At 43.5% G+C, this 24,763-nt stretch overlaps 2 protein-coding genes across 6 annotated transcripts in view; one reads left to right on the forward strand and one right to left on the reverse strand.

The window, feature by feature from the left end:
• Positions 1 to 6,475, reverse strand: part of KAT6A (lysine acetyltransferase 6A) — a 76,574-nt gene extending 70,099 nt beyond the window's left edge. For 2 of the 3 annotated variants that reach the window (XM_030538610.1, XM_030538607.1), the window contains exons 1-2: positions 6,385 to 6,475; positions 3,861 to 4,794 (exon numbers count right to left, since the gene is read on the reverse strand). In XM_030538610.1, the coding sequence (XP_030394470.1) occupies positions 3,861 to 4,463 (603 nt within the window). In that variant the 5' untranslated portion in view covers positions 4,464 to 4,794; positions 6,385 to 6,475. The remainder of the gene's footprint in view (positions 1 to 3,860; positions 4,795 to 6,384) is intronic. The other variant, XM_030538609.1, reaches the window with a different exon arrangement.
• A 476-nt stretch (positions 6,476 to 6,951) lies between these two features.
• The window catches only part of AP3M2 (adaptor related protein complex 3 subunit mu 2), a 41,711-nt gene continuing 23,899 nt past the window's right edge, over positions 6,952 to 24,763 (forward strand). Inside the window, exons 1-4 of one of the 3 annotated variants that reach the window (XM_030538088.1) lie at positions 6,952 to 9,146; positions 9,866 to 10,041; positions 13,280 to 13,357; positions 14,622 to 14,731. The gene's annotated coding sequence lies outside the window, so the exon portion shown is untranslated. Of the gene's footprint in view, positions 9,147 to 9,865; positions 10,042 to 13,279; positions 13,358 to 14,570; positions 14,732 to 22,975; positions 23,136 to 24,763 lie in introns of those variants that run through there. The other 2 variants (XM_030538089.1, XM_030538087.1) reach the window with 2 other exon arrangements.

Raw genomic sequence — 24,763 nt, forward strand, 5'->3', positions numbered from 1 at the left:
AAACCCATTTCAAAATCTAGATAATGTTTCTGGGAGATTCCAGACTTAGCAGTTGGAAGGGTGTTTCTATTGCATTAATCTCTGAAGCCAAAGTTTGTGTTTTGGATTTTTCCTTGCCTTGAATGCTGTCATGTGGTATTAAAAGTACACGCTGCTAAAATTTTGGCATAAAAATTATACTTTATAAAAAGAGGTTTTCTTTACATGTCAATAGAAACATTTTTAAATAAACATTCCCCTGGAGTGTTTGCCACCCAAACATAACTGTGCACTTAATATGAGAACCTGAACGTGAAATTAACTAGAAACTAGTTATAGACAATTGATACTTGGTTTTCAGTTTCATTGTTCAAGCTAAGAGAAACGCACATACTAAATTGCATACGATGTAAATTATATTTTCTGTTTCTAACTTAAAGCATTATCAATAGTATAGCAAAGAAGTTAATTGAAAAATTCCTGGGTAAAATTTTCTACATCAAGTGCCCACACTTGGCTCCTAAATCCACATTTAAGCAACTAAATAAGTATGGCACATTCATCAAAGATGCTGAGTACCTGCAGCGCTTACTGACTTCAGAGGAAGCTCTTATTGCTTAGCATCTCTGGAAGTCAGGCCAGCGTTATTTAGATGACTAAACGTTACTTTAGGATCCTAAAATTGAACCATAGGATTCTTAAAACTGGAAACATTCCTTTAACAGTTATTTAAATACAATGAACAGTTAAGAGAAAGTGGCAGTGGGGAAACCCAAATTATCTCTCTTTTATTCATAGTTTTTCTAGACTGACTGAAGTTCATCTGTTGCAAATAAACGTTAGAATTATACAATTATCACTCTTTTAAAAACATAGGTGGGATGAACAACGCAGGGGACAGATTATAGTATATTGAGCCTTTCACATCTGGATTGCTAGTTCAAATCCAGCCCAGAACAGCAGTGGATGAAAGTTATCACCAACTAATGGCTATTCCACACATGGTCTACAAAGGAAATAAACTGTGACTCAGGTCATTTCCTACTAGACAGTTCTTCACACTCAAAAGGTATGATTACACTGAAATTAAACACCCACGGTTGACCCATGTCAGTTGACTCGGGCTCGGGCTATGGAGCCATTTAATTGCAGCGTAGATATTCAGGCTCGGGTTGGAACCTGGGCCCTGAGACCATGCTCCCTCGCAGGACCCCTGAGCTCGAGCTCCAGTCTGAGCCCAAACGTCTACACACAAATAAATGGCCCCAGCATCCAAGTCAGCTGACACGGGTCAGCCGTGGGTTTTTAATTGCAGTGTTGACACAGTCTCAGCTATGGTCTTTGGGTAATTAACTACCTTGTTGATAGTTTCAGCAGCAAATCCATGCCCTGAATTGAGTATGGAGACTGAGCTCTTCCCAATCTGAGCGGTCTCACTATGTCAAAGTTAAAGGCTATGAGGTGAATGCTGCACTATCATTACACGTACTGTATTTGTTCTGTGGATAAAGGAACTAAAGTCTCCAGTGATGACAAAAAACATCATATTAATTAAAACAAAAGGGCAACAAACAAAGAATATCTTTCTCAACCTTTAACATTCAAATAAATTTATTTAAGGTTTGCCATGCTGGCATGTATTGTAACTGTTACTATATCAGACAAAAAGTTGGATGTCCTGCCTTTGTCACATCACAAGTACATCCCTCCCAGTTACCCAAATGCCTGTGTTTTTAACTATGTCATGACCATGACCTGCAGACCAATTAGAACTGGCAGAACTTTGAAGACATGCTAACAAGAGAACACACCCTGACAGGCAGTAATGACCCTAGTGAAGCTAGTTAGAAACTCAGCATAGGTTATGCAGTGTACTCCAAGAATATTTGAAGAGAAACATTGTGGAGTTCAAGAAGGAGCATGGTTAAAGTCAGCAGGATTAGTCATTATAGTTTTCTTCAGTACATGGCCAGATGAACTTTCTGTCATAGCTCCAATGCAAAGGTTACAGTAGAAATCCCAGATCTGAGCAGTCACAAGGAAGTGCATGTGTTTGTACTTCTAGAGGGGGTTGGGCATTTTTAAACATCTTTATTGAACTTTTCATTAACATTTTACTAGGGGATATACTTGGGGGACAAAAAAACATAAAAGACACAGGATTTGTGGTATTCCATATTTTCCTTCACTGCATTTAGACTACCTCATTTTAAGACACTGCCATAGAATAATCCCACTGAAGGATCATACTGATGCCACAGTATTAATATGTAACCAGCTCCAGAGCCTAGATGTTCTCTCTCAAACAGCTGACACTAAGATGTGCTACAGTTTCCCACTGTTACTACTATCAGTCCAGCTGCCACTGGTTTTACTGCTTGTGTACAAACAGTTTCCATACTGCTGAAATTATTTTGGTTTAGTAACCGATATTGTTAAATTAGTACAAAAAATTGTAGACCAGTATTTACTAGTAGTAAGAACATTAGCTTAGACTAGAGTAGACAGAGCTCCAGGAAGCCACAGAGATTAAGTATACTGTTCTCTAATTCTACTCAGCTCAGGTCAATGTCCCACAGTGCTGAAAGTAACAGTGCTCTGTTTACAATAATGCTCTCACCTGTATAGTCATCGATGGATTTTTACTAGTGGTAGCAGTAGTTGGAAATTTTAGAAAAGAAACTTCCTAATGCCATCAAGGTCTCAAAGCTTGTAAAGACGATAAGAAAGAACCCTGCCTGGACTGTGACGCTGATTAGAGAGGCATTGAGATCTCATCAGTAACAAAAGGATGTCAGCAACAAGACCCTCCCCACCTTGGGAGTTGAAAATACTTTAGCCAGTAGGGTGGATGGGACAAAGTCACTTTCAGCACTGTTGCAGAAGGCATTAGAGACTTGCAGTGCAAAGGGATCCTTTGTTGGCAACTCTTGTCTTTACTTGAAAACAAACTCATTGACATAACATCCCCAGTGGTAAAACAGGGGCAAGAAAGAACTGAACTAGGTGTCAATTTCACTCTGCCAACTGTATCTTGAAGCTGGAGAGGTCAAAAATCTTATACAGAGAGAGGGATAGAAAGAAACAGGCCAAAAATATGCACAGAATAGGAGACACTAAAACGAAGATGATAAGTGTTTCATTTTAGGAGTCTATACCTGAGTTTCTTTATGATACAATATAAATAATTTGGTTTCATTAAGATACATTAAAAGTGTCCATTCCACTAATACCTTCCCTGTCCTCCACCCCTTCCCCCATTTGCTCTATCCATCTGTTGATTTTCAGCAGCTAAAACTTAATTCTTTGAGGCAAGAACCGTCATTTATTATGTGCGTGTGTTGAAAGCACTTAACACAATAGGGCTCAGGTAGCTGATTAGGGCTTCTAGATGCTATCAGAATACAAATAAATAATAAAATAGGTCCGAAATAGTGAATTGGGCTGGTAGCTAAATGAAAAAAATAAAATTCATTTTTTTTTTCTTTTTTATAATCCATCCAATTTGAACGCATGTGAGGATAATTCCCTGCTTTTCCTATTGATGTAAATGGAGTTAAACATATCAGATAAACACAACCTTCTATTCTGGAGAGTCTCCAACCAACCCTTTGATTCAACACCATAAATATTGGGGAGGGAAGTTTGTCATTTGCAGTTTTCAAGCGGCAAGCACAAATTACCAACCATGAGGTTTTCTCTGCTCATGCTCAGAAACTGGGAAGCAACAGAACTATTCATTTGCTGCAGAGTTCTCAATGTCTCCTGCTCATTTTCAACTTACCAGTTACATATTAAAGAGAGAGTGACCTCAAATTTTGAGCCTGTATCATCATGTTTCATCAGCTCCAAGGAAATGTTGGCGTATACCTGGCTCTTACCTTATCCTTTTCATGAGGAAGGAGCGACACTGGAGGCAGACAGGAAAGAGACTCACAACTCTCTTTCCCATCAGCATTGATGGCTGCTTTAGTGTTGAGTTGGTACAAAGGTCCATCTTTAAGGAGTCTGCCATGGCCAACAGCACGCTTGACAGCCAGTCGCAATTGCTGGTGAAAGATGGAAGTGCCACTACCTCCAAACAATGCAGACACATCCTTCTGACCTTTCAAAAAGCGTTCAATATTCTTCAAGGATGAACCACTGGACTCTGCCAAGCCCTCAATTGCCCGTTTGATCAGTTTATTCCAGTCCACGTTTGGTTTACCATCCAATTTTCCATGGTTTCGAGGTTTAGGAAGTGCTATTCTCCCAGGATTATCAGGATCCTTGTAGGAATTGAGACCTTTGTTGGAAACTTTTAATATAGTTCCATCTTTAACACTCAATTCTAGTTGTTCCAGAACAGTTTTACGGTCCAAACCATGGGATGAAGACACTGCATTGCATATCCTCTCCTCTGAAGGGCGTTGTTTTTGCTTCTTCACCTTTTTGATCGCCTCCAAAATCCACTCCGTATACAGCGGGTTAGCGAGTTTTACCATGGTGAAGAATTCTGTATATCCATAGAGTCGTTATCCTTTATCCCGATGCTGAATAAGCTTCACACCACGGGAAAACAGATTTTTGGAGGATGGGAACCAGTTAACCATAGCATACACGTTTTTGGAGCTGAATTACTCTCTGTTTCTCAAACATTAATATTTTTAAACTGAAAGTAGAAAAATGATATATTCTGTTAGGAATTTCTTCATGCTTTCAATAAATCCATCAACAGCTCCAGAGCAAGGTTTTCACAAAGTTGTAAAGAACTCAGCACATCTCACCTCAACTTTGGATTTCCAATCTCACATCAGGAAAACTGGAACATTAAATCTGAAAGAAAATGAGAAAATAGTCACGCCCACAAAGAAAGTCATTAGTGTCCCATTCTAGTTTGCAGAGTCACAAATATACAAGAATATTGTAAATTCTTCTAATCTATCACTGAAGTTTTGAAGCACATTTTGTAACAATGCTGAAGTAACACTTAGGCTATGTCTTCACTTAAAAACAAAGTTTGGATTTTACATGGAGACAGCTAACAATGTAAAATCCTACTGGAGACAAAGCACTGTAGTTTCTGCCTGCATGTAGCTAGTCAACGTAACTCCAGGTGGGAGATATACGGCTGACCTCAGTTAGCTACATCAAGGTAAAAACTACCTGGTGCCTTATCTCCATTACAATTTTACATCATGACAGCTATCCTGACGCAATAAACATACCTAATTTTGCAGTGAAGATATAGCCTTAGCCTGAAACTTCAATATAAAGTAACTGAAGGATTCCGACTGCCACAGGCAGATGGTAAGTTTTGCCTCTTGCATTGACATTCAAGGAGTTGTAAACAGTTTATTGAAAGCTTCACCATTTTTATACAAGAAGTTTTATAAGTTCCAAGTTAGTCAACATAATACCTCTAGCTCTTCTGTCTGGTATCCTGCTTTCTAGTAATTTTAGAGAATCTGCCAATAACAAAGGATTTTCAAACATGAAAATTAGATCATCTACACTTGTCCCCCACAACCAGGTTTAAGTGTAATAACTAGGTAGAAGTTTAGAACCTCTGCTTAAAACAAAATCTACACAGAAGGAAAACAGTATTTAAACAGGAGTTGTATTACCACTATAACAGACATAAGGGTAGGTATGACCACACATACATCTGGTTGCACCTTTCTATTTAAACTGTAACTGACAAGGGATGCCTCTGAGTCACCCCACACCTGGACCCCGGGGAAGGGGACCCTGCAATCTCCCATCAGGACATTTCCCTGTCCTAGAACATTCTTAATAGCGAGGCCAGGCTGAGGCTGGTGTTACACTGGGGTGATGGCCCCTCACTCATTCTCCAGCTGCATGACAAGTACCCCTGCACCTGTCACAGCCGGTCCCCACCCGCGCTACAGGATAGCCCACAGCACAGAAGAGCCCGCGGGATGGCGCCCCCGGCCGGACCCCCTGGACCCTGCTCGGGCGCAGGGACTCCGCTCTCGGGAAATCAGGGCACCGGCCCCAGCGGCAGAGGGCACCCCAGGGGGCACCGCGCTGCCTCTCCCTAGAACAGGCAGCCCAGCCCGGACCGATCTTCCCGCACCGCCGGGCCCGCCTGAGCCGCGCTACCAGGAGCCGCAGTCGGAGGCCGACTCAGCCCGAGCGCCGCGGCCCGCGCCGCCGGCCTCATCCGCGGCCTCCAGTGGACGCCGCCGCCTCGGTTGCTGGGCTCGAGCGCGCTGCGGGGGAGCGGGGCGGCCGGGCCCGGGCTTGGCGCAGAGCGGCGGCGGGGCCGGAACAGGCCGCGGGGCCTGGAGCACCCAACGGGCCTCCCGGTCCCTGGGGCGGCAGGGCCCGGCCAGCCGCCTGCCCTCGGCCCCCGCGGCGCTGGACACCGGAGCCAAGAGCGGCCGAGACGACGCCACTTACCGGGGCCTGCGAGAGACGCAAACCGCGAGCCGGAGGCCGGACGGCGGCGAAGCCCCAAACTGACACGGCGGCCATCTTGGGTCCGGAGCGCTGCGGCGGGAGGAGGGGGCGATGGAGGGGAATAGCCTGCGGCGGGAGGGGGATTCGCCGAGAGAATAGCCCGGCTACGAGGGGTCGGGGCGCCGCCCGGGTGCCGTGCCGGCAGCAGCGCGCCTGAGGGGACCGAGAGGGCCGCCTGAGGAGGGAAGGAGTTGGGGGAGGGGTTTGAGGGGCTGGGGAGTGGTCGGGGGGGGGGTAGAGGGATTGGGGAGGGGCACGGGGGTTGGGGAGAAGGGTCTAGGAGAGGATAGGGGGGGATGGGGAGGGGCGGGGGTGTTTGGAGGGACTTTGGGGAGGGGGCTGTTTATGGGGGATAGAAGGGTTGGGGAGGGGGTTGTTTATGGGGGAATGGAGGAGGTTGGGGGGAGGGATGGAGAGGCTTGAGTGGAGGTTTGGGGGGATGGAAGAGTTTGGGGAGAGGATGAACAAGCAGGAGGAGTTATGGGGTGGATGGGGTTTGGGGAAGGGTTGGCAGGAATGGGGCAGGGGATAACTGGAGGGAGGGATGAGGGGTTAGAGGGAGAGGGGATGAGGAATAATGTGTGATCAGATCATTAACAGGACTAGAGGAACCCCGCAATGATCTAGGCCCAGTACTAGGCAGGGATGGTAAAATGGACAGGGGTTCAATAAATATTTCTGTCCTGTATTTGTAAAGAAGCGGCATGGCATATTCATGTCTTACAATATTAAAGAAATACTTTCTATTTCAACAGTAACTGTGGAGGATGATAAACAGCATCTGCTAAACTTAGAGCTCATCTACTCTTGAAATGCTACAGTGGCACAGCTGCTGCGCTTCAGTGTAGACACTCACTTTTGCAACAGGAGAGGTTCTTCCGTCACTATAGTTAATCCATTTTCTCCAGGAGATGGTTGCCAGGTCAATGGAAGAATCTTTCAAATGACTTAGCACTGGTCTACTCCAGTGGTTAGGTCTGCTTAACTGCATCACTCAGGGGTGTGGATTTTTCACACCCCTGAGCGATGTAGCTGGGTTGACTTAACTTTGTGTAGACCTGACCTTAAACTTTTTAAATATGTAAGAGTGGTGCCATTTTTACACTACGAACTTTGATTGACACAAGTGATGTTAGCATAAAACTGCCACAGTTAGTATAGCACTTGTACTCATGCATACTTGGCTTCTTGTGTCAGTGCTGCACATACTCACCAGGAGTGCTTGTGTCAATGCACAGTGCAGTGCACCATGGGTCGGTATCCCAGTGTGCAACCTGACACCATCCAGCACACTGTCTTTTGGAAAGTTTTGGCAATGCATTGTGGGGTAGAAAGGGGTTGTGCAGGGGTGACTGGGAGCAAGGGGTTAACCTCCCAGCATGCAACTGTCTCCATCCCATAATGTCACCTATATCCCATACTTTTCAGACCTTTTTTAAAAATCCCACAAACCCACGCAGCCATTCTCACTATCAGTCATTTCTGACAGTTGCATGGAGCTCTCCACTATTGTCATAAGCATTACAAGCACAGGACACGCATTCCTCCAGTATTGGCAGAGCTGTAAGAAGAACTGAAAGAGCAGGGAACATGATGAGTTATTGGAGGACAAATTGCTGAGGGATATAGAAAGAAACAATTCAAGGTTGTCAATGGCATTCACAGAGCAGCTTCTGTTGGTGGAGCACTGCATCTGCATGGGATTGCATCGTAATACAGGCTTGAGATGAGGAGCATTGTCTGTAGAACTTCCAAATGTACAAGGTCGCATTTCTGGATGTGTGTGCTGAGCGCGCCCCAGACCTCCAGTGCAGGGACACCAAAATGAGAGTTGCACTGGCAGTAGAGAAGCTAGTGGCAATTGCACTGTGGAACCTCGCAGAGCCGGATTGCTACCAATCATTAGGAAGTCATTTTGGAGATGGAAAATCCACTGTGGGATCTGTTGTCATGCAAGTGTGCAGGGCCATTAATCATCTCTTGCTATGCAGGACTGTGACACTCACCAATGTGCAGGACATAGTGGATGGATTTTCAGCAGTGAGGTTCCCAAACTGCGGTGGAGCAATAGACAGCACATACATCCCTATTTTGGTACCAAACCACCTTGCCACAGAGTATATCAACAGAAAGGGCTATTTTTTTATGGTTATGCAAGCATTGGTGGATTGCTGGGGATGCTTCACTGACATCAATTTTAGCCGGTCGTGGAAGGTCAATGATGCTTGCATCTTTAAGAACGCAGGACTGTTCAGAAAGCTACAAATAGAGACTTTCTTGCCCAACTGGCAAATTAGCTATGGTGATGTTGAATTGCCAATAGTGATCTTGGAGGACCCAGTCTACCCTTTGTCCCCGGCTCATGAAGCTGTAAACCAGCCATCTCAATAGCACCAAGGAAAGAGTTGACTACCAGCTCAGGAGGTGCAGAATGACAGTTGAATGTGCTTTTGATGGTTTGAAGGGACACTGACGTTGTTTACTCACAAGAATGGATCTCGGTTTAAAAAAAATCCCAGTGGTTATAGCTTCCTGCTGTGTCCTGCATATTTGTAAAGCAAAGGGAAAAAAGTTGCCACCAGGGTGGATGGTTGAGGTAGAGCGGCTCACTGCTGAGTTTGAACAGCCAGACACAAGGGCTATTAGAAAAGCTCAGCTCAGATCTATACGGCTCAGGGCGGCTTTGAAAGAGCTCTTTAATGGTAAGCCATAGTAATGTATTGTGTTGTACTGTGCTCTACCTGGCCCTGCTGTTTTAGGGCCTATTAGGAATTATGTGGGGTACACTTATGAATATAGTGCTGTTAATTCACCTATGAATTTTTCGATGCTTGCTGTACATTTAGGATTTTTACACTGTTTCTGGTCATATGGGTTGTGTCATACCTATAAAGTAACAAGAGGGTGCTTTCAGAACTGCTTGGCACTCCGCACCATATGCTGTGAACTAATAAAGATTAATTTCCAAATAATAGAATTTTATTCAGTAACAATAACCATGCAAAGAAAACTGTGTGCAGTTGAAAAACAAATACATTAACAACTTAATAACATTAATGGAACGGACCTTAACAAAGGGAAAAAACATTCATGCCATTTTACCTACACATGTAGCAACCATGACTTTCACAGGTCAGTGCCTGTGAAGCTGTGATTGTCCTTAATGTCCCATGGGGTGAAATGGTAGGGGTAGAGATGTGGCCCCTGATATCATGATGAATGTTGAGGGCGCTTTAGGGAGATGATGTAATATTCTCCATGGACTGCTATGGGAGGCGAGCCTATAACTGTCGAACATGTAGGTCCACAAGAGTCTGCAGCATCTGTGTTTGCTGCTGGAGAAGCCCCATAAGATCCCGGTGCATCTCCCTCTGCTTTTACTGCTGAAATTCCTAATCCTGTTTGGTCTTTCCTTCTCCAGGCTGTTTGCAGTGTTCACCCTCCAGGCCCTGTGCTAACCGTCTGATGCAGCACCAGCTTGCAGGATCGCACTGAACATGTCATCCTGAGTCATCCTCTTTTTTTCTCCTTATCTGACTCCCCTTCCCATAGGTGTGGAAAGGGAACCCCTTAAGGCCGCAACAGCAGCAGCTGCAGGTAAAACACACAGAGGTAGCATTGTCAATATAGTCACAAGAGAAAGTAAAAGTTAAGATTCAGTGCTCCCCTCCGTTGCTCCCCTAAAGATTTAAATAAGACATGCTTATTGACACTTCTGCTTCAGAGTGCTTGTGCATGGCCCCACTCACAGCACCAGTTGTGGTGAGTATAGCCTACCAGGAGTAAGGGAGATGAGGAGGGAATTGCTCACTTGCATGCCACTATGAGTACTGAGCAATGGTACTGAATACTGGCACCATTTTCCACAGGCAGTGGTCATTTTATCTGTTATCTCACTCCTGAGTGTAACAAAGGCATGGAGAACACAGCTGCTGCTGGCATCCTGAAGCTGCCTGGGCCCAGATACTGCTAGCCTGTGTTCTATAATGATGCCTGCTGAAGTTACAGCTGACTAACATGGGAAAATGTCCCACCCTTGAGGAAGAAATAATGCTGCCATCCCTAGAAACCTTCAGGAGAGGACTGCAGAGTACCTCCATGAATGTTTCATCGAAATCTCTCAGGGGGATTCAAGGAACCACCCCTATGTACACAGGCAAGAGTGGGCCATGCAGAGCAGTTTGTTTGAATGAATGAATGAATGAATGAATGAAAATGAAACGCAGATAATGCTACATCTCTTTGTTGTACTACTACCTCTTCTAGTACAAGTAAATTAATGAAAAGTTGGTAGCTATGTCCTGTTTTGGGCAGGGCAGTGGGCATCAAAGTCAGGGGAAAGCTCAGCCTACCCAAACTGCCTGCATGGCCCCACCCACACTCCATCCCCAGGCTCCCTCCTGCTTCCCACTGCATTCTGCTGCGGCTCTTCCTTCCCCTGTGGCTGGGGCCCTGGGCCAGTGGTGCCAGAACTAGCGGGTCATAGCCCTCCTACTTGTTGAAAGTGGATGGGCCTGGCCCTCCCACTTTTCGCCTGGGCAGACCCCACTCCCTTCCCCTCCTCTTCCTCTTGAGGCTCCACCCCATGGCCAAACCAGTGTGGAGGCCGGCCGGGGAGCCCGGGCAGTTGTGGGGAGCCGCAGTGGACCCTCCACCTGCCCAGGGAGTGGGGGTCTGAAAGCAATCCCTGGCCCATGTCCCCACTCTCCGGTGCAGGAAGAGGGTCCGCGACTCCATGCTGGTTCCCCACAGCTGCCCGCGCAGCTCTCCCCAACCTAGCTCCGGACATGGGGTAGAGCCTTGGAGCCGCAGCCTGGCCATGGTAAGAGCTGCGTGGGCAGCTGTGAGGAGCCTTGGAGTCGCGGACCCTCCATCTGCCCTGGGCAGGCAGGAAGCCCTGGGAGTAGGGACACGGGCCAGGGACGGCTCGGGCCCCTTGCACCACAGGCAGGTAGAGAGTCCGCCGTGGGTCCCCACACCTGCCTGCCTGGCTCTTATCCTCTCATCTGTTAGGAGGAGGAGTAATATTGCTCAGAACTGGAAGCCATGGGAGTGGAGTTGGATGCAGGATGCTGGAGATGATACGCATGGCAGCATGTAACTGCGAATCCACCAGTTTGGTGTGTGATGATCGACTCCAAACTGGTGCACAGTACTCTACCACTGATTACTAAGTGGCAAGAGCTGACGTCTGCAAAGTTGGCGCACGAGCACCTCATGATGAACCTGCAGTTTGCTAAGAAGATTGTAACTTTAGCTGCTGTCTTCTTCAGGTGGACATAGTAACTCAGTGTGCCGTCTAAGGTCACACCTAGATAGACCAGTTCTACTTCATGCCTCACCTTCTGACAATTCAGATAAACATTCAGTTTGTGGGTTGTGCTGGCATGATGAAGATGGAACAAACTGGAGACTGTTTTTACCTCCCTGAGCAATGGTAACTAGGTTGACGAAAGCATTCTTCCGTTGCCTTAGCTGTATCTACACCAGGGGTGCACTCTGCATAGCTACGGTGCTCAGAAGTGTGGATTTTTCAGACCTTGAGCAGCCTTGCTGTGCCAGCCTAAGTTTTAAGTGCATCCCAGGCCTCAGTCTTTTGTTGCAGAGGGTGTAAAAGAGTAAGGCCTGATCTACTGTTAACTTTTAAGTCGACACAGGTAGGGCACTCAGAGGTGTGAAAAATTCACACCCTTAGCATCACAGTTAAGCTCATCTACCCACCAATGTAGACATGGCTAGATCGACAGAAGAATTTCTCCATCAATCTAGCTACCACTGCCCTGGGAAGTGGATTACCTACCTTGATGGAAAAACCCTTTGCATTGCTGTAGGAAGCATCTACACTATGGCACTACAGTGGTATAGTTGCAGCACTGTAGCACCCATAGTGTATACATAGCCTAAGAAGAGGGAATGTGTTGGGGATGCTCTCTAGCTCAAATATTTTGGGACTCTAATTTGTGTTGAGTTTCTGACGTCACATCATCCTTTTATTTTTTTTCCCTGAAAAGGTAATACATTACAAGCTGATGTGTGTAAGCCTTCTGTCCTGGAAAGACTCAGGATCTGTATACAAACTTAGGTCTCAAAGTCAGTGGGGCTCTGTATGAGCACAGGGACTCTTCTTCATGGTTCTAATTGCAAGATTGGGGCTTGGTTCTTATCTGTGCTGCACCTCTCTGATGCTGAAGCAGCACACCTAAGATCTGAGGAAAATCTCATTTTCCAGGATTCAGGACATTCACTCTAGATAATGTCGTTTGCCTTTGCAAGTTTGATTTGCTTTTTTGTTTTGTGTTGCATGTTCTGTATGCTCTCATTCCCTGTGTTATTCACAGTTCCTTAGAAACTTTAGGTTTCAGAATAGCAGGCGTGTTAGTCTGTATCCATAAAAAGAACAGGAGTACTTGTGGCACCTTAGAGACTAACAAATTTATTTGAGTATAAGCTTTCGTGGGCTACAGCCCACTTCATCGGATGTTGTAGCCCACAAAAGCTTATGCTCAAATAAATTTGTTAGTCTCTGAGATGCCACAAGTACTCCTGTTCTTTTTAGAAAGTTTAGTTTGCTTTAGATCTGACTTTTGATTTGTATATTCATGGAAGCACAATTTTATCTATACAGTGTTATAGACAGTTTTATGATTTTGACCAATAACTTGCAGGACAGGGATCTTCTGTAGTTTTGGATGGACTTTCTTGTATTTAAATATATATTTTAATAAAAGCAAGAATAGGTTTGTCCTATTCTTGTAAGCTGTTTTGAGACAGAGAATTAGTAAAGTAAACTTGTGATTTTTTCTAATTTTCTTTCCATTTAATGTCTTGAATTCAGAAACTTCTCTTTTGGGGCAAAAGGAACTTGTTTAACACTAACTACAATAATTTATCCAAGTTAAAAGGGACTGTTTGGGTGAGTAACTATTTATTATTTGCATTATGATACTGTCTGGGGAACAACTGAGAACAAGGTCCCATTGTGCTAGGCACTGTACAGAGTAATAGACAGTCCCTGCCCTGAAGGGTTTTCAGTTTAAATTGACAGCACAGGCAAAGGTTAGGGGAAAAGACAGAACACACAAGCAGAATGATGGTTTGCAAATGTCATGCCGGTGTCAAGATTGTTTTGTGGGGATCTGATGGGTTGTTGTTTAATTCTTCGGGGGAATTGTTACAGGATTAGCTAAATGAAAACACAGTGGGCAGGCGAAGGCAGGGAGGGGAGCATTCAGGGCAGGTGGAAGAGACAGAAGGGGGGCAGAAGTTCTTGGAGTAAGCAGCTGAAGGGCAGAGTCCAAAACCAGGAAGGATTCTGACATCCGTGTCCACAAGTCCCTGTTCCAGCGACTTCTGCATCTGCTCTTGCAGGCTTAAGAATTTCTCAGCCTCCTCCCTTTCCCCTCCCCGCCTCTCTCCAAGCTGGCTCCTTCCTGCAGTGTCTTTTTCCCCCAAGCCCACATGACTCAGGTGTGGGGGTGCTGCACAGGTCTTTGTTGTCCCATAGCTGTGGTGCTGAATGTGAGAAAGATAATTAAGAGGTGAGGATAATTTCTGGGAATTGAAGGTAAGGAAAGTGAAACCGAGAGGATTGAACACACAAACGTGAAACTGATGCCTTTCTCTGATTACATTAGGTTGGATTTATTATATCAAATTTTAAAATGTTCAGAGTGATACAATTAAAATAAGGAATTTTTTCAGAAGTCAAGTACTGCCTGTTCTCCCCCTCACCCTGCTTTCCATTTTCACAGCACAAACTGACAGTTACACCGGCAAGATCATTGCATATGGCATGCTGCAGATAATAAAAAGTTGTTTTACCCATCAAGATAATGTACACTTTGGCAACATCATTTCTCGAATGCCCAGTCCTTTGGCTGTGGCTGCACTCATCTTTCACTGGGATATGAACTTTTTAACTCAGCTGTGGCTTTTTGCTGACCTTTGATTCCTATACTAACCAACAACACTCTGAATTCAGCGCTGGAAGCATCTTTCACTGGACTCTTCTCCTTTTAGTTTCCTCTTTAGGTTTATAGTAAAATCCCCAGCAATCCTGGGAAGAGCATTTATTTAGTTTAGAATGAAATATGGTCTCCACTTTGACAGCTTAGAAGCAGTCAAGCTGCATTTCTGCAGCAGAAAACAGTTGTGTAACTGCAAATTGCTCTCCACAGGTACTAGCAGTTACACAACTGTTTTCTGGAAAAGTCTGAATTTCAGAGTAGTGTCCCAACTGATCCAGGTGTCTCTCAAAGGCCAGAAGAGCTCACAGGATCTTGTCAAGGTATCTTACATAATAATTTTATGATTATTTTTCCATAACTCCTTGGAAACTTGAAATGGAAATCTATTTCCTTGACAAAAATTGTTTTGTTGTGTGCTCATTAATTTACTGTAGGGCTGCTCATGAGTTGGCATGAGAACTTTTGCAGATAAAAGATGTACAATTATTTGGGTTTTTTTGAAAAATGCAAAAAGAATAGCAAGATTTTGGAAATAGGGTGACTAGACAGCAAATGTGACAAATCGGGATGGGGGTGGGGGCGGTAATAAGAGCCTATATAAGAAAAGACCCCAAAATGGGACTGTCCCTATAAAATCGGGACATCTGGTCACCCTAGAAATAGATGAATAGAAAATAGTAATACTAACATTGCTTTTCTTTGCCTGGGCAGGGCTCTTAAAATATTTTATTGTTTAAAATAAAGTTACCTTGGGAAAGAAGTGTCCATGATTTTTCATGACAAAGTTATAGAGAAGAAAGACCTGTACAGAACTCTTTACAGAGTTTACTGCTGTTATCTTCTGTTTGGCACAGCTCTGTAGCAGGCTTAGCCAATGCAGGAAAACTTGTTTCTTTTAAAAAGGGAAAAGTATTGCGATAACAAATACCCCATTTGTTTAGGGGTTTACCCAAAACCAAACAAATGGTATTTATTTAATAGTAATTTTGATGATAATAATAATATGTATGGCATCATTAATGCCACAAATATTATGGTGATTAAAAATAGCATGCATTACTATCCATTCCTTGCTGTTCTGTAGCCATTTTCACCTGGTAATAATGTTGCTTTTATTCACATAGATCCTTATGTTGAATATCAAATGTTTACAGTTTCTCCTTCAAATAAAATCTACTAGTATAAACATATTATCCATTAGGATCAATTAACGTCAAACTCTCTCAAAATCCATGTAAAGGTGAGATCTGTGCAGACATAGGCCATGTCTACATCTAAAATTTTGCAGCGCTGGTTGTTACAGCTGTATTAGTACAGCAGTATAGGGCCAGCGCTGCAGAGTGGCCACACTTACAGCAACCAGCGCTGCAAGTGGTGTTAGATGTGGCCACACTGCAGCGCTGTTGGGCGGCTTCAAGGGGGGTTCCGGACCGAGAGAGCAAACCGGGAAAGGAAACCAGCTTTGCCGCGGTTTGCTCTCTCGGTCCCGGAGCCAGCCAGCAAACCGCGGGGAAGGAGACCTGCTTGCTCGGGGTTCCGGGACCGAGAGAGCAAACCGGGAACGCCGCGGTTTGCTCTCTCGGTCCCGGAGCCAGCCAGCAAACCGCGGGGAAGGAGACCTGCTTGCTCTGGGTTCTGGGACCGAGAGAGCAAACCGCGGCGTTCCCGGTTTGCTCTCTCGGTCCCGGAACCCCGAGCAAGCAGGTCTCCTTCCCCGCGGTTTGCTGGCTGGCTCCGGGACCGAGAGAGCAAACCGCGGCGAAGCTGGTTTCCTTTCCCGGTTTGCTCTCTCGGTCCTGGAACCCCGAGCAAGCAGGTCTCCTTCCCCGCGGTTTGCTGGCTGGCTCCGGGACCGAGAGAGCAAACCGGGAAAGGAAACCAGCTTGATTACCAGAGGCTTCCTCCTTCCACGGAGGTCAAGAAAAGCGCTGGTAACTGTCTACATTGGATTACCAGCGCTGGATCACCAGCGCTGGATCCTCTACACCCGAGACAAAACGGGAGTACGGCCAGCGCTGCAAACAGGGAGTTGCAGCGCTGGTGGTGCCCTGCAGATGTGTACACCTTCTAAGTTGCAGCGCTGTAACTCCCTCACCAGCGCTGCAACTTTCTGATGTAGACAAGCCCATAGAGTTTTAAACCCCTTGACCCATAGCTGTGCTATATTAGAGGCATAATGATGATCTGGCATTTAAATTGGCTCTTTCTTCTTCTTACCGCTGAGAGCTCTTTTCAGCCAAGGATCCCAAATAGTTTACAGACTTAAACAGATACACAAGCTCTACTCAAGGATCACTTCACCCAAAACTGACGTGCATCTGCTTTGAGGTCAAAGACAGCAGCTGTCTGACAGTACACATTAACACTGCATAACAGTTTTGGAGAGGGAGTGAAGAGGAATCCTATATCCAACTGCAGAGGGCGCATTTAGGAAGGCAGGATGTAGTTCCTAAGCTGGAATTTGGCCAGGACATCTGGGTTAATATCCATAATGTTATGAAAAGCATCGCAGGATCTTTAATGTTCATGAGTGGTCAGGACCTTAATGTATAATAGAAAATATAAATATACTATAATAAATAATACATCTTTATTTTAAATCTCTCCTTGCTGAAGGATTCTGGCTGTTGTACAATGAATAAACTAAGAGCAATTAATAAACTTTAGGACACTGGCTAATCTTCATTGCTTCCAGACTGGCCAATACCTTAGGGATTGAGGAGGCCTGTGTGGTCTTTGTACTAAGAAAGGGATGGGGGAGAACAGTTCATTTTGGTTCTCCTGGTCAAGGTTAGTTAGGTTACTATGAAAATGTCAAAGTCTGGAAGGACAGACTGAAACTTCTGACCATTCTAGGGATGAAAAACCATTGTAGAAAAGATGACCTTCTGCATTCAGCTCTCAATCAAAAAGTCTGTAGACCAGCTCATAATATTTGAGGCAGACTTCATCAATACAGATTAAGAACCTTTCAAACTGCAGGAACTCTCAATTTTATCCAATAGAGAGTAGAAGATAAAAGCCCTAATAATCCCAATTAGACACTGATTTAATTATGTTTGTGAAAAGTCATGGACTTTTTACAGTTTGTTACAATGCGGTTATGTGGCCATGTCTGTGAGATTTCATGCTTTATTTTAGAGTTCATTTATGTTTTGGCCTTTTTTCATAGCAATGCCTCGGTATTCGCAAATGCCCAGCACTGCGGTTGACTTGTGCAGAAAATAGGGAATGGTTATAGCTATCAAGTTTTGTGCAGTTCCATGTGAGATGTTTTGTGCAAATGATTTAATCAGCTAATTTGTATAGAACCTTTGGCTTTAAAAAATTGTGTAGATTTAGTGCTTGTGAAAGGTGTTGACTTGGTCTTCTGTTTAGCTAAAGCAGAACAGCAGGGCAAGCTTTCCACAAACACTGACCATCCAGGTATGCCTCACCCCTGATCTTGGGGAAGAGGAAAGGACTTTCCTGCAGAGATAGTAGGGATAGTTCTTAAAAGGGAGTCATATATGTATTCACAGACAAAATAAAACCTACAAGAAGGTGGAACTGAGTTTGAGAATACATATTAGTAAATTAAGGGTAAAAATATAACTAATAGGGATATTATAATTATCCCCAAATGAAGCATAATAAATCCACAAAATTCCTAGTTAAGGTTACACTTGAAAGAAATCCAAAGATGTCAAGATAAGAAATGTTGCGTGCAATGTAGTTGTAGTTGTAGCCATGTCAGTCCCAGGATATTAGAGAGACAAACTGTGTGAGGTCATAGGTTTTATTGGACCAGATTCTCTCCCCAACAGAAGTTGGTCCAATAAAATATATTACCTCACTCACCTTGCCTATCTCGGGTAAGAAATGTACAATTAAGGCCTGGTCTACATTAGGAATTTACAACGGTATAGCTATGTTTCTCAGGGAAATCCATACCCCTGAGAGACATCGCTATACCAACCTAACCCTGGTGTAGACCAGCACTAGGTCAATGGAAGAATTCTTCTATCAACCTAGCTACTGCCTCTTGGGGAGGTCTACAGTGATGGGAGGACTTCTCCCATCAGCATAGGCAGTATTTATACTGAAGTGCTGCAGCTGCAGATGGAGATGGACATAGGAGACGGAAGTGTGGAGAGTCTCTGGGTTAGGCTAAAAGGGGTAAAAAACACAGGTGATGTCGTGCTGGGAGTCTACTACAGGCCACCTAATCAGGTGGAAGAGGTGGATGAGGCTTTTTTCAAACAACTAACAAAATCATCCAAAGCCCAAGATTTGGTGGTGATGGGGGACTTCAACTATCCAGATATATGTTGGGAAAATAACACCGCGGGGCACAGACTATCCAATAAGTTCCTGGACTGCATTGCAGACAACTTTTTATTTCAGAAAATTGATAAAGCTACTAGGGGGGAAGCTGTTCTAGACTTGATTTTAACCAACAGGGAGGAACTTGTTGAGAATTTAAAAGTAGAAGGAAGCTTGGGTGAAAGTGATCATGAAATCATAGAATTTGCAATTCTAAGGAAGGGTAGAAAGGAGTACAGCAGAATAGAGACAATGGATTTCAGGAAGGCGGATTTTGGTAAGCTCAGAGAGCTGATAGGCAAGGTCCCATGGGAATTAAAACTGAGGGGAAAAACAACTGAGGAAAGTTGGCAGTTTTTCAAAGGGACGCTATTAAGGGCCCAGAAGCAAGTTATTCCGATGGTTAGGAAAGATAGAAAATGTGGCAAAAGACCACCTTGGCTTACCCTTGAGATCTTGCGTGACCTACAAAATAAAAAGGCGGCATATAAAAAATGGAAACTAGGTCAGATCACGAAGGATGAATATAGGCAAATAACACAGGAATGCAGAGGCAAGATTAGAAAAGAAAAGGCACAAAATGAACTCAAACTAGCTATGGGAATAAAGGGAAACAAGAAGACTTTTTATCAATACATTAGAAGCAAGAGGAAGACTAAGGACAGGGTAGGCCCACTGCTCAATGAGGAGAGGGTAACAGTAACGGGAGACTCGGAAATGGCAGAGATGCTTAATGACTTCTTTGTTTCGGTCTTCACTGAGAAGTCTGAAGGAATGTCTAGTATAGTGAATGCTTACGGGAAGAGGGTAGGTTTAGAAGAGAAAATAAGGCAAGAGCAAGTAAAAAAGCACTTAGAAAAGTTAGATGCCTGCAAGTCACCAGGGCCTGATGAAATGCATCCTAGAATACTCAAGGAGTTAATAGAGGAGGTATCTGAGCCTCTAGCTATTATCTTTGGGAAATCATGGGAGACGGGGGAGATTCCAGAAGACTGGAAGGGGGCAAATATAGTGCCCATCTATAAAAAGGGAAATAAAAACAACCCAGGAAACTACAGACCAGTTAGTTTAACTTCTGTGCCAGGGAAGATAATGGAGCAGGTAATCAAAGAAATCATCTGCAAACACTTGGAAGGTGGTAAGGTGATAGGGAATAGCCAGCATGGATTTGTAAAGAACAAATCGTGTCAAACTAATCTGATAACGTTCTTTGATAGGATAACGAGCCTTGTGGATAAGGGAGAAGCGGTGGATGTGATATACCTAGACTTTAGTAAGGCATTTGATACAGTTTCGCATGATATTCTTATAGATAAGCTAGGAAAGTACAATTTAGATGGGGCTACTATAAGGTGGGTGCATAACTGGCTGGATAACCGTACTCAGAGAGTAGTTGTTAATGGCTCCCAATCCTGCTGGAAAGGTATAACAAGTGGGGTTCCGCAGGGGTCTGTTTTGGGACCGGTTCTGTTCAATATCTTCATCAACGATTTAGATGTTGGCATAGAAAGTACGCTTATTAAGTTTGCGGACGATACCAAACTGGGAGGGATTGCAACTGCTCTGGAGGACAGGGTCAAAATTCAAAATGATCTGGACAAATTGGAGAAATGGTCTGAGGTTAACAGGATGAAGTTCAATAAAGATAAATGCAAAGTGCTCCACTTAGGAAGGAACAATCAGTTTCACACATACAGAATGGGAAGAGACTGTCTAGGAAGGAGTATGGCAGAAAGAGATCTAGGGGTCATAGTGGACCACAAGCTTAATATGAGTGAACAGTGTGATACTGTTGCAAAAAAAGCAAACATGATTCTGGGATGCATTAACAGGTGTGTTGTAAACAAGACACGAGAAGTCATTCTTCCGCTTTACTCTGCGCTGGTTAGGCCTCAACTGGAGTATTGTGTCCAGTTCTGGGCACCGCATTTCAAGAAAGATGTGGAGAAATTGGAGAGGGTCCAGAGAAGAGCAACAAGAATGATTAAAGGTCTTGAGAACATGACCTATGAAGGAAGGCTGAAGGAATTGGGTTTATTTAGTTTGGAAAAGAGAAGACTGAGAGGGTACCTGATATCAGTTTTCAGGTATCTAAAAGGGTGTCATCAGGAGGAGGGAGAAAACTTGTTCACCTTAGCCTCCAATGATAGAACAAGAAGCAATGGGCTTAAACTGCAGCAAGGGAGATTTAGGTTAGACATTAGGAAAAAGTTCCTAACTGTCAGGGTAGTTAAACACTGGAATAGATTGCCTAGGGAAGTTGTAGAATCTCCATCGCTGGAGATATTTAAGAGTAGGTTAGATAAATGTCTATTAGGGATGATTTAGACAGTATTTGGTCCTGCCATGAGGGCAGGGGACTGGACTCGATGACCTCTCGAGGTCCCTTCCAGTCCTAGAGTCTATGAGTCTATGAGCATTTTAAGTGTAGACAAACCCTCAGGAACTCAAAAAGCATTAATTGTCAGACACATAGATGAACATAATTTATTGGGGAAACAACAACATGGTTTTTGTGAAGGGAAATCATGCCTCACCGATCTACTAGAATTCTTTGAGGGGGGTCAACAAGCATGGACAAGGAGGATCCAGTGGACACAGTGTACTTAGATTTTCAGAAAGCCTTTGACAAGGTCCATCACCAAAGGCTCTTAAGCAAACTAAGCTGTCATGGGATAAGAGGGAAGGTCCTCTCATGGATTGGTAACTCGTTAAAAGATAGTAAACAGAGGGTTGGAATAAATGGTTAGTTTTCAGAATGGAGAGAGGTAAGTAGTGGTGTCCCCCAGGGGTCTGTACTGGGACCAGTCCTATGCAACATATTCATAAATGATTTGGAAGAAGGGGTAAACAGTGAGGTGGCAAAATTTGCAGATGATATAAAACTACTCAAGATAGTTAAGTCCCAACCAGACTGCAAAGAGCTCGAAAAGAATGTCACAAAACTGGGTGACTGGGGAACAAAATGGCTGATGAAATTCAGTGTTGATAAATGCAAACTAATGCACACTGGAAAACATAATCCCAGCTATATATATAAAATGATGGTGTCTAAATTAGCTGTTATCATTCAAGAAAGAGATCTTGGAATCATTGTGAATAATTCTCTGAAAACATCCACTCAATGTGCAGTGAAGGTCAAAAAAGTGAACAGAATGTTGGGAATCATTAAGAAAGGCGTAGATAATAAGACAAAATATATCATATTGCCTCTATGTAAATCCATGGTATGCTCACATCTTGAATACTGCCTGTAGATGTGATCACCCCATCTCAAAAAAGATATATTGGAATTGGAAAAGTTTTAGAAAAGGGCAACAAAAATTATTAGTGGTATGGAATGACTTCTATATGAGGAGAGATTAATAAGACTGGGACTTTTCAGTTTGGAGAAGAGATGACTAAGGCGGGGATATGATAGAGGTCTATAAAATCATCACTGGTGTGGAGAAAGTAAATAAGAAAGTGTTATTTACTCCTCATGAGAGCTAGGAGTCACTAAATAAAATTAATAGGCAGCAGGTTTAAAACAAACAAAAGGAAGTATTTTTTAACAACACACAGTCAACTTGTGGAACTCCTTGCCAGAGGATGTTGTGAATGCCAAGACTATACCAGGGTTCAAAAAAGAACTGGATAAGTTCATGGAGGATAGGTCCATCAATGGCTATTAGTCAGGATGGGCTGGGATGGTGTTCCTAGCTTCTGTTTGCCAGAAGCTGGGAATGGGTGACAGGGGATGGATCATGTGGCATCATGTAGAGCTGTCAGAAGGTGGCCATAAAACTACTGTAAATACCTCCCAATGGGCGTAGAGTTCTTATATCCTAGCTACCAGACTCAGAGGTCCATGTTTCTGCCATGTATACCTGGAATACACCTCTCATTAAGCAAGCCGCTGGGCATGTTGTTTAAATTTATTTTGCAAGTTATTTGGAATGTATTTAAGGCCGAGTTAGGACACTGGTGATAAAACAGCGGTATAATAATGAGAAGCTTTTGTATAATAGCACTGTAATGATGAGAACCTGCTCCTCAGGGCAGAGGCACATATTATCTACTGATCAGCTCCATGTACATCTTTGATGCTATATTCAGGATAATTAAATGTTCTTGTGATACAGTAACAACTCCTTTCATTGATATAGTGCTCAAATAGCTCACCATGTGTGCATGTTGTATTGACAGAGGGTAACAGTCACTGAACTAATTTAGAAAGCTCATTAATAAAGGGTGATTTATATTCTGGATTTACAAAGGAAAAGAAAGAAATATTCCTGGCATCGCCAACTCTAGAGCCGAGATGGAAAAAAAAGCAGATGACTTCACCATAAGGAGGGAGAAATGACCTTCAGACGGATAGATAACAAAGGGCTGTTTGTGTTTATGTATAATTAACTGGCTTGCACAGTGAAGCAGGTAGGTGTTACTCTGCTGCATATATTGCATGTATGCAGCTCATTCAGGAGGCCAGAAAGGGTGCCCTTCTTAAACCAGTATGTTGTAAGAGAAGGATAGTACCCAGGGATTTCCAAAAGTGAAGGCATGTTTAACATACTTGATTAATTGCTTTTGGAAAGTGACAATGAGAACAGACAGTAGTGAAGCAGCAAAATAAAAGGCTATCTAATATTAGCAACTGTAATTCTCAATTGAATAACAATTGACTTAGTAACAGAGATAGGAAAATTATAGTAAATGGTTACAGATCAGGTAGCAGAGGTGTGACAAGTAAAATATTGCAGGCATTGCTCTTGGGCCCAGTTTTGCTCACAATATATCAATGACACAGAAAAGGGAATATGCAAGATGTGCAAATTTGCTGAAGACATAACTCAGAAGACCAGCTGGTACCATAGAGCAGGGCATTGGATTGAAAGGCACAGAACTGAATGGAGGCTGGAGCCAACAAGGGACTTTTGTGTTTTAATGTAGAAAAATATAATAAAATAATAGAGATAGGACTGAAAAGGATAAAATGAATTCTGCCCTAAATTATCCCCACCAGAAAGGCACTGATTAGAAGAAAGGTCTGGCGAACAATGATAACAGAAAACTAAATTTACCAGCTCAGCCAACAAGAAATCAAAGAGGAAAAAGGAGGTAGTGATAGAAGGATAAAGCAGGAATGAGAAGGGGTCACAGGGGCAATGAGACCAAACCTGGAGTGCTGGACACAGTTCAGGGTTTCGTGTAGCAAAGAGGATATTGAAGATGACGCTTGTTTCCAGTAATGCTCACGCTATGCTAGGCACATCCCAAAAAGGCACCCGTGAGTCAAAGGGCAATGAGGGTGCTAAAACTCTCAGAGGGTACATACGTAAGCCAAGATTATAGGAAAGGGTTTGTATTCCCTAGAAGAGACGAGGGTATTGCTGAGGAATATCCATTTTTAAAGGATGGAGGGAATGTGGGTGTCAGGAATGCATTTGCCAGAGTAACAGGCAGAGAAAGAAAAGGGCATAAACTGAAGCCAAGAAATGTGTGAGTACGAGTTGCCAAAATCTATTTGATGAGCAGTAAAATGATGTGTTCCTTTCTGCTACTTGTCTCTGACTGAGAACTGATTAATTCAACACACATTTAAACATAGCATAATCAAATCATAGAAGAAAACACTTGAGTCATCATTTACATTTCATCCATACCCCTTTTTCTATATTTCTGTTGTGTTGCCTGTACTAGAAACCCAGTTGCTAATCTTGGGTCGTTCAGATTTCACCATCAAGGGCCACATTACCAATTTGCCAGGAGCATGAGAGAGGCAAATAATTTACATCTATATACTTTTGCAACAAAAAAGTAAATGTACTCCAGTATTTATTTGTGTTTTTATCTTCCTCGGTAGATTAACAGAAATTTCTTTCTGGCTGAGTTTACCTGCAATAGAAAAACAAAACAGTTCTTAGAAGGGAAAAGCAGTAATGAGATTTGGCCTAATAGAATTTGTAGTGTCCATGAATGTACCTTCAGGCTCCTTTATTGCAACTCGTATCTAGGAATGAAGCTTCACACCTGGAAAATCATCAATCAATACAAAATGCAGT

Source organism: Gopherus evgoodei, chromosome 19 (genome assembly GCF_007399415.2).
Source record: "Gopherus evgoodei ecotype Sinaloan lineage chromosome 19, rGopEvg1_v1.p, whole genome shotgun sequence".
Lineage (NCBI taxonomy): Eukaryota > Metazoa > Chordata > Testudines > Testudinidae > Gopherus > Gopherus evgoodei.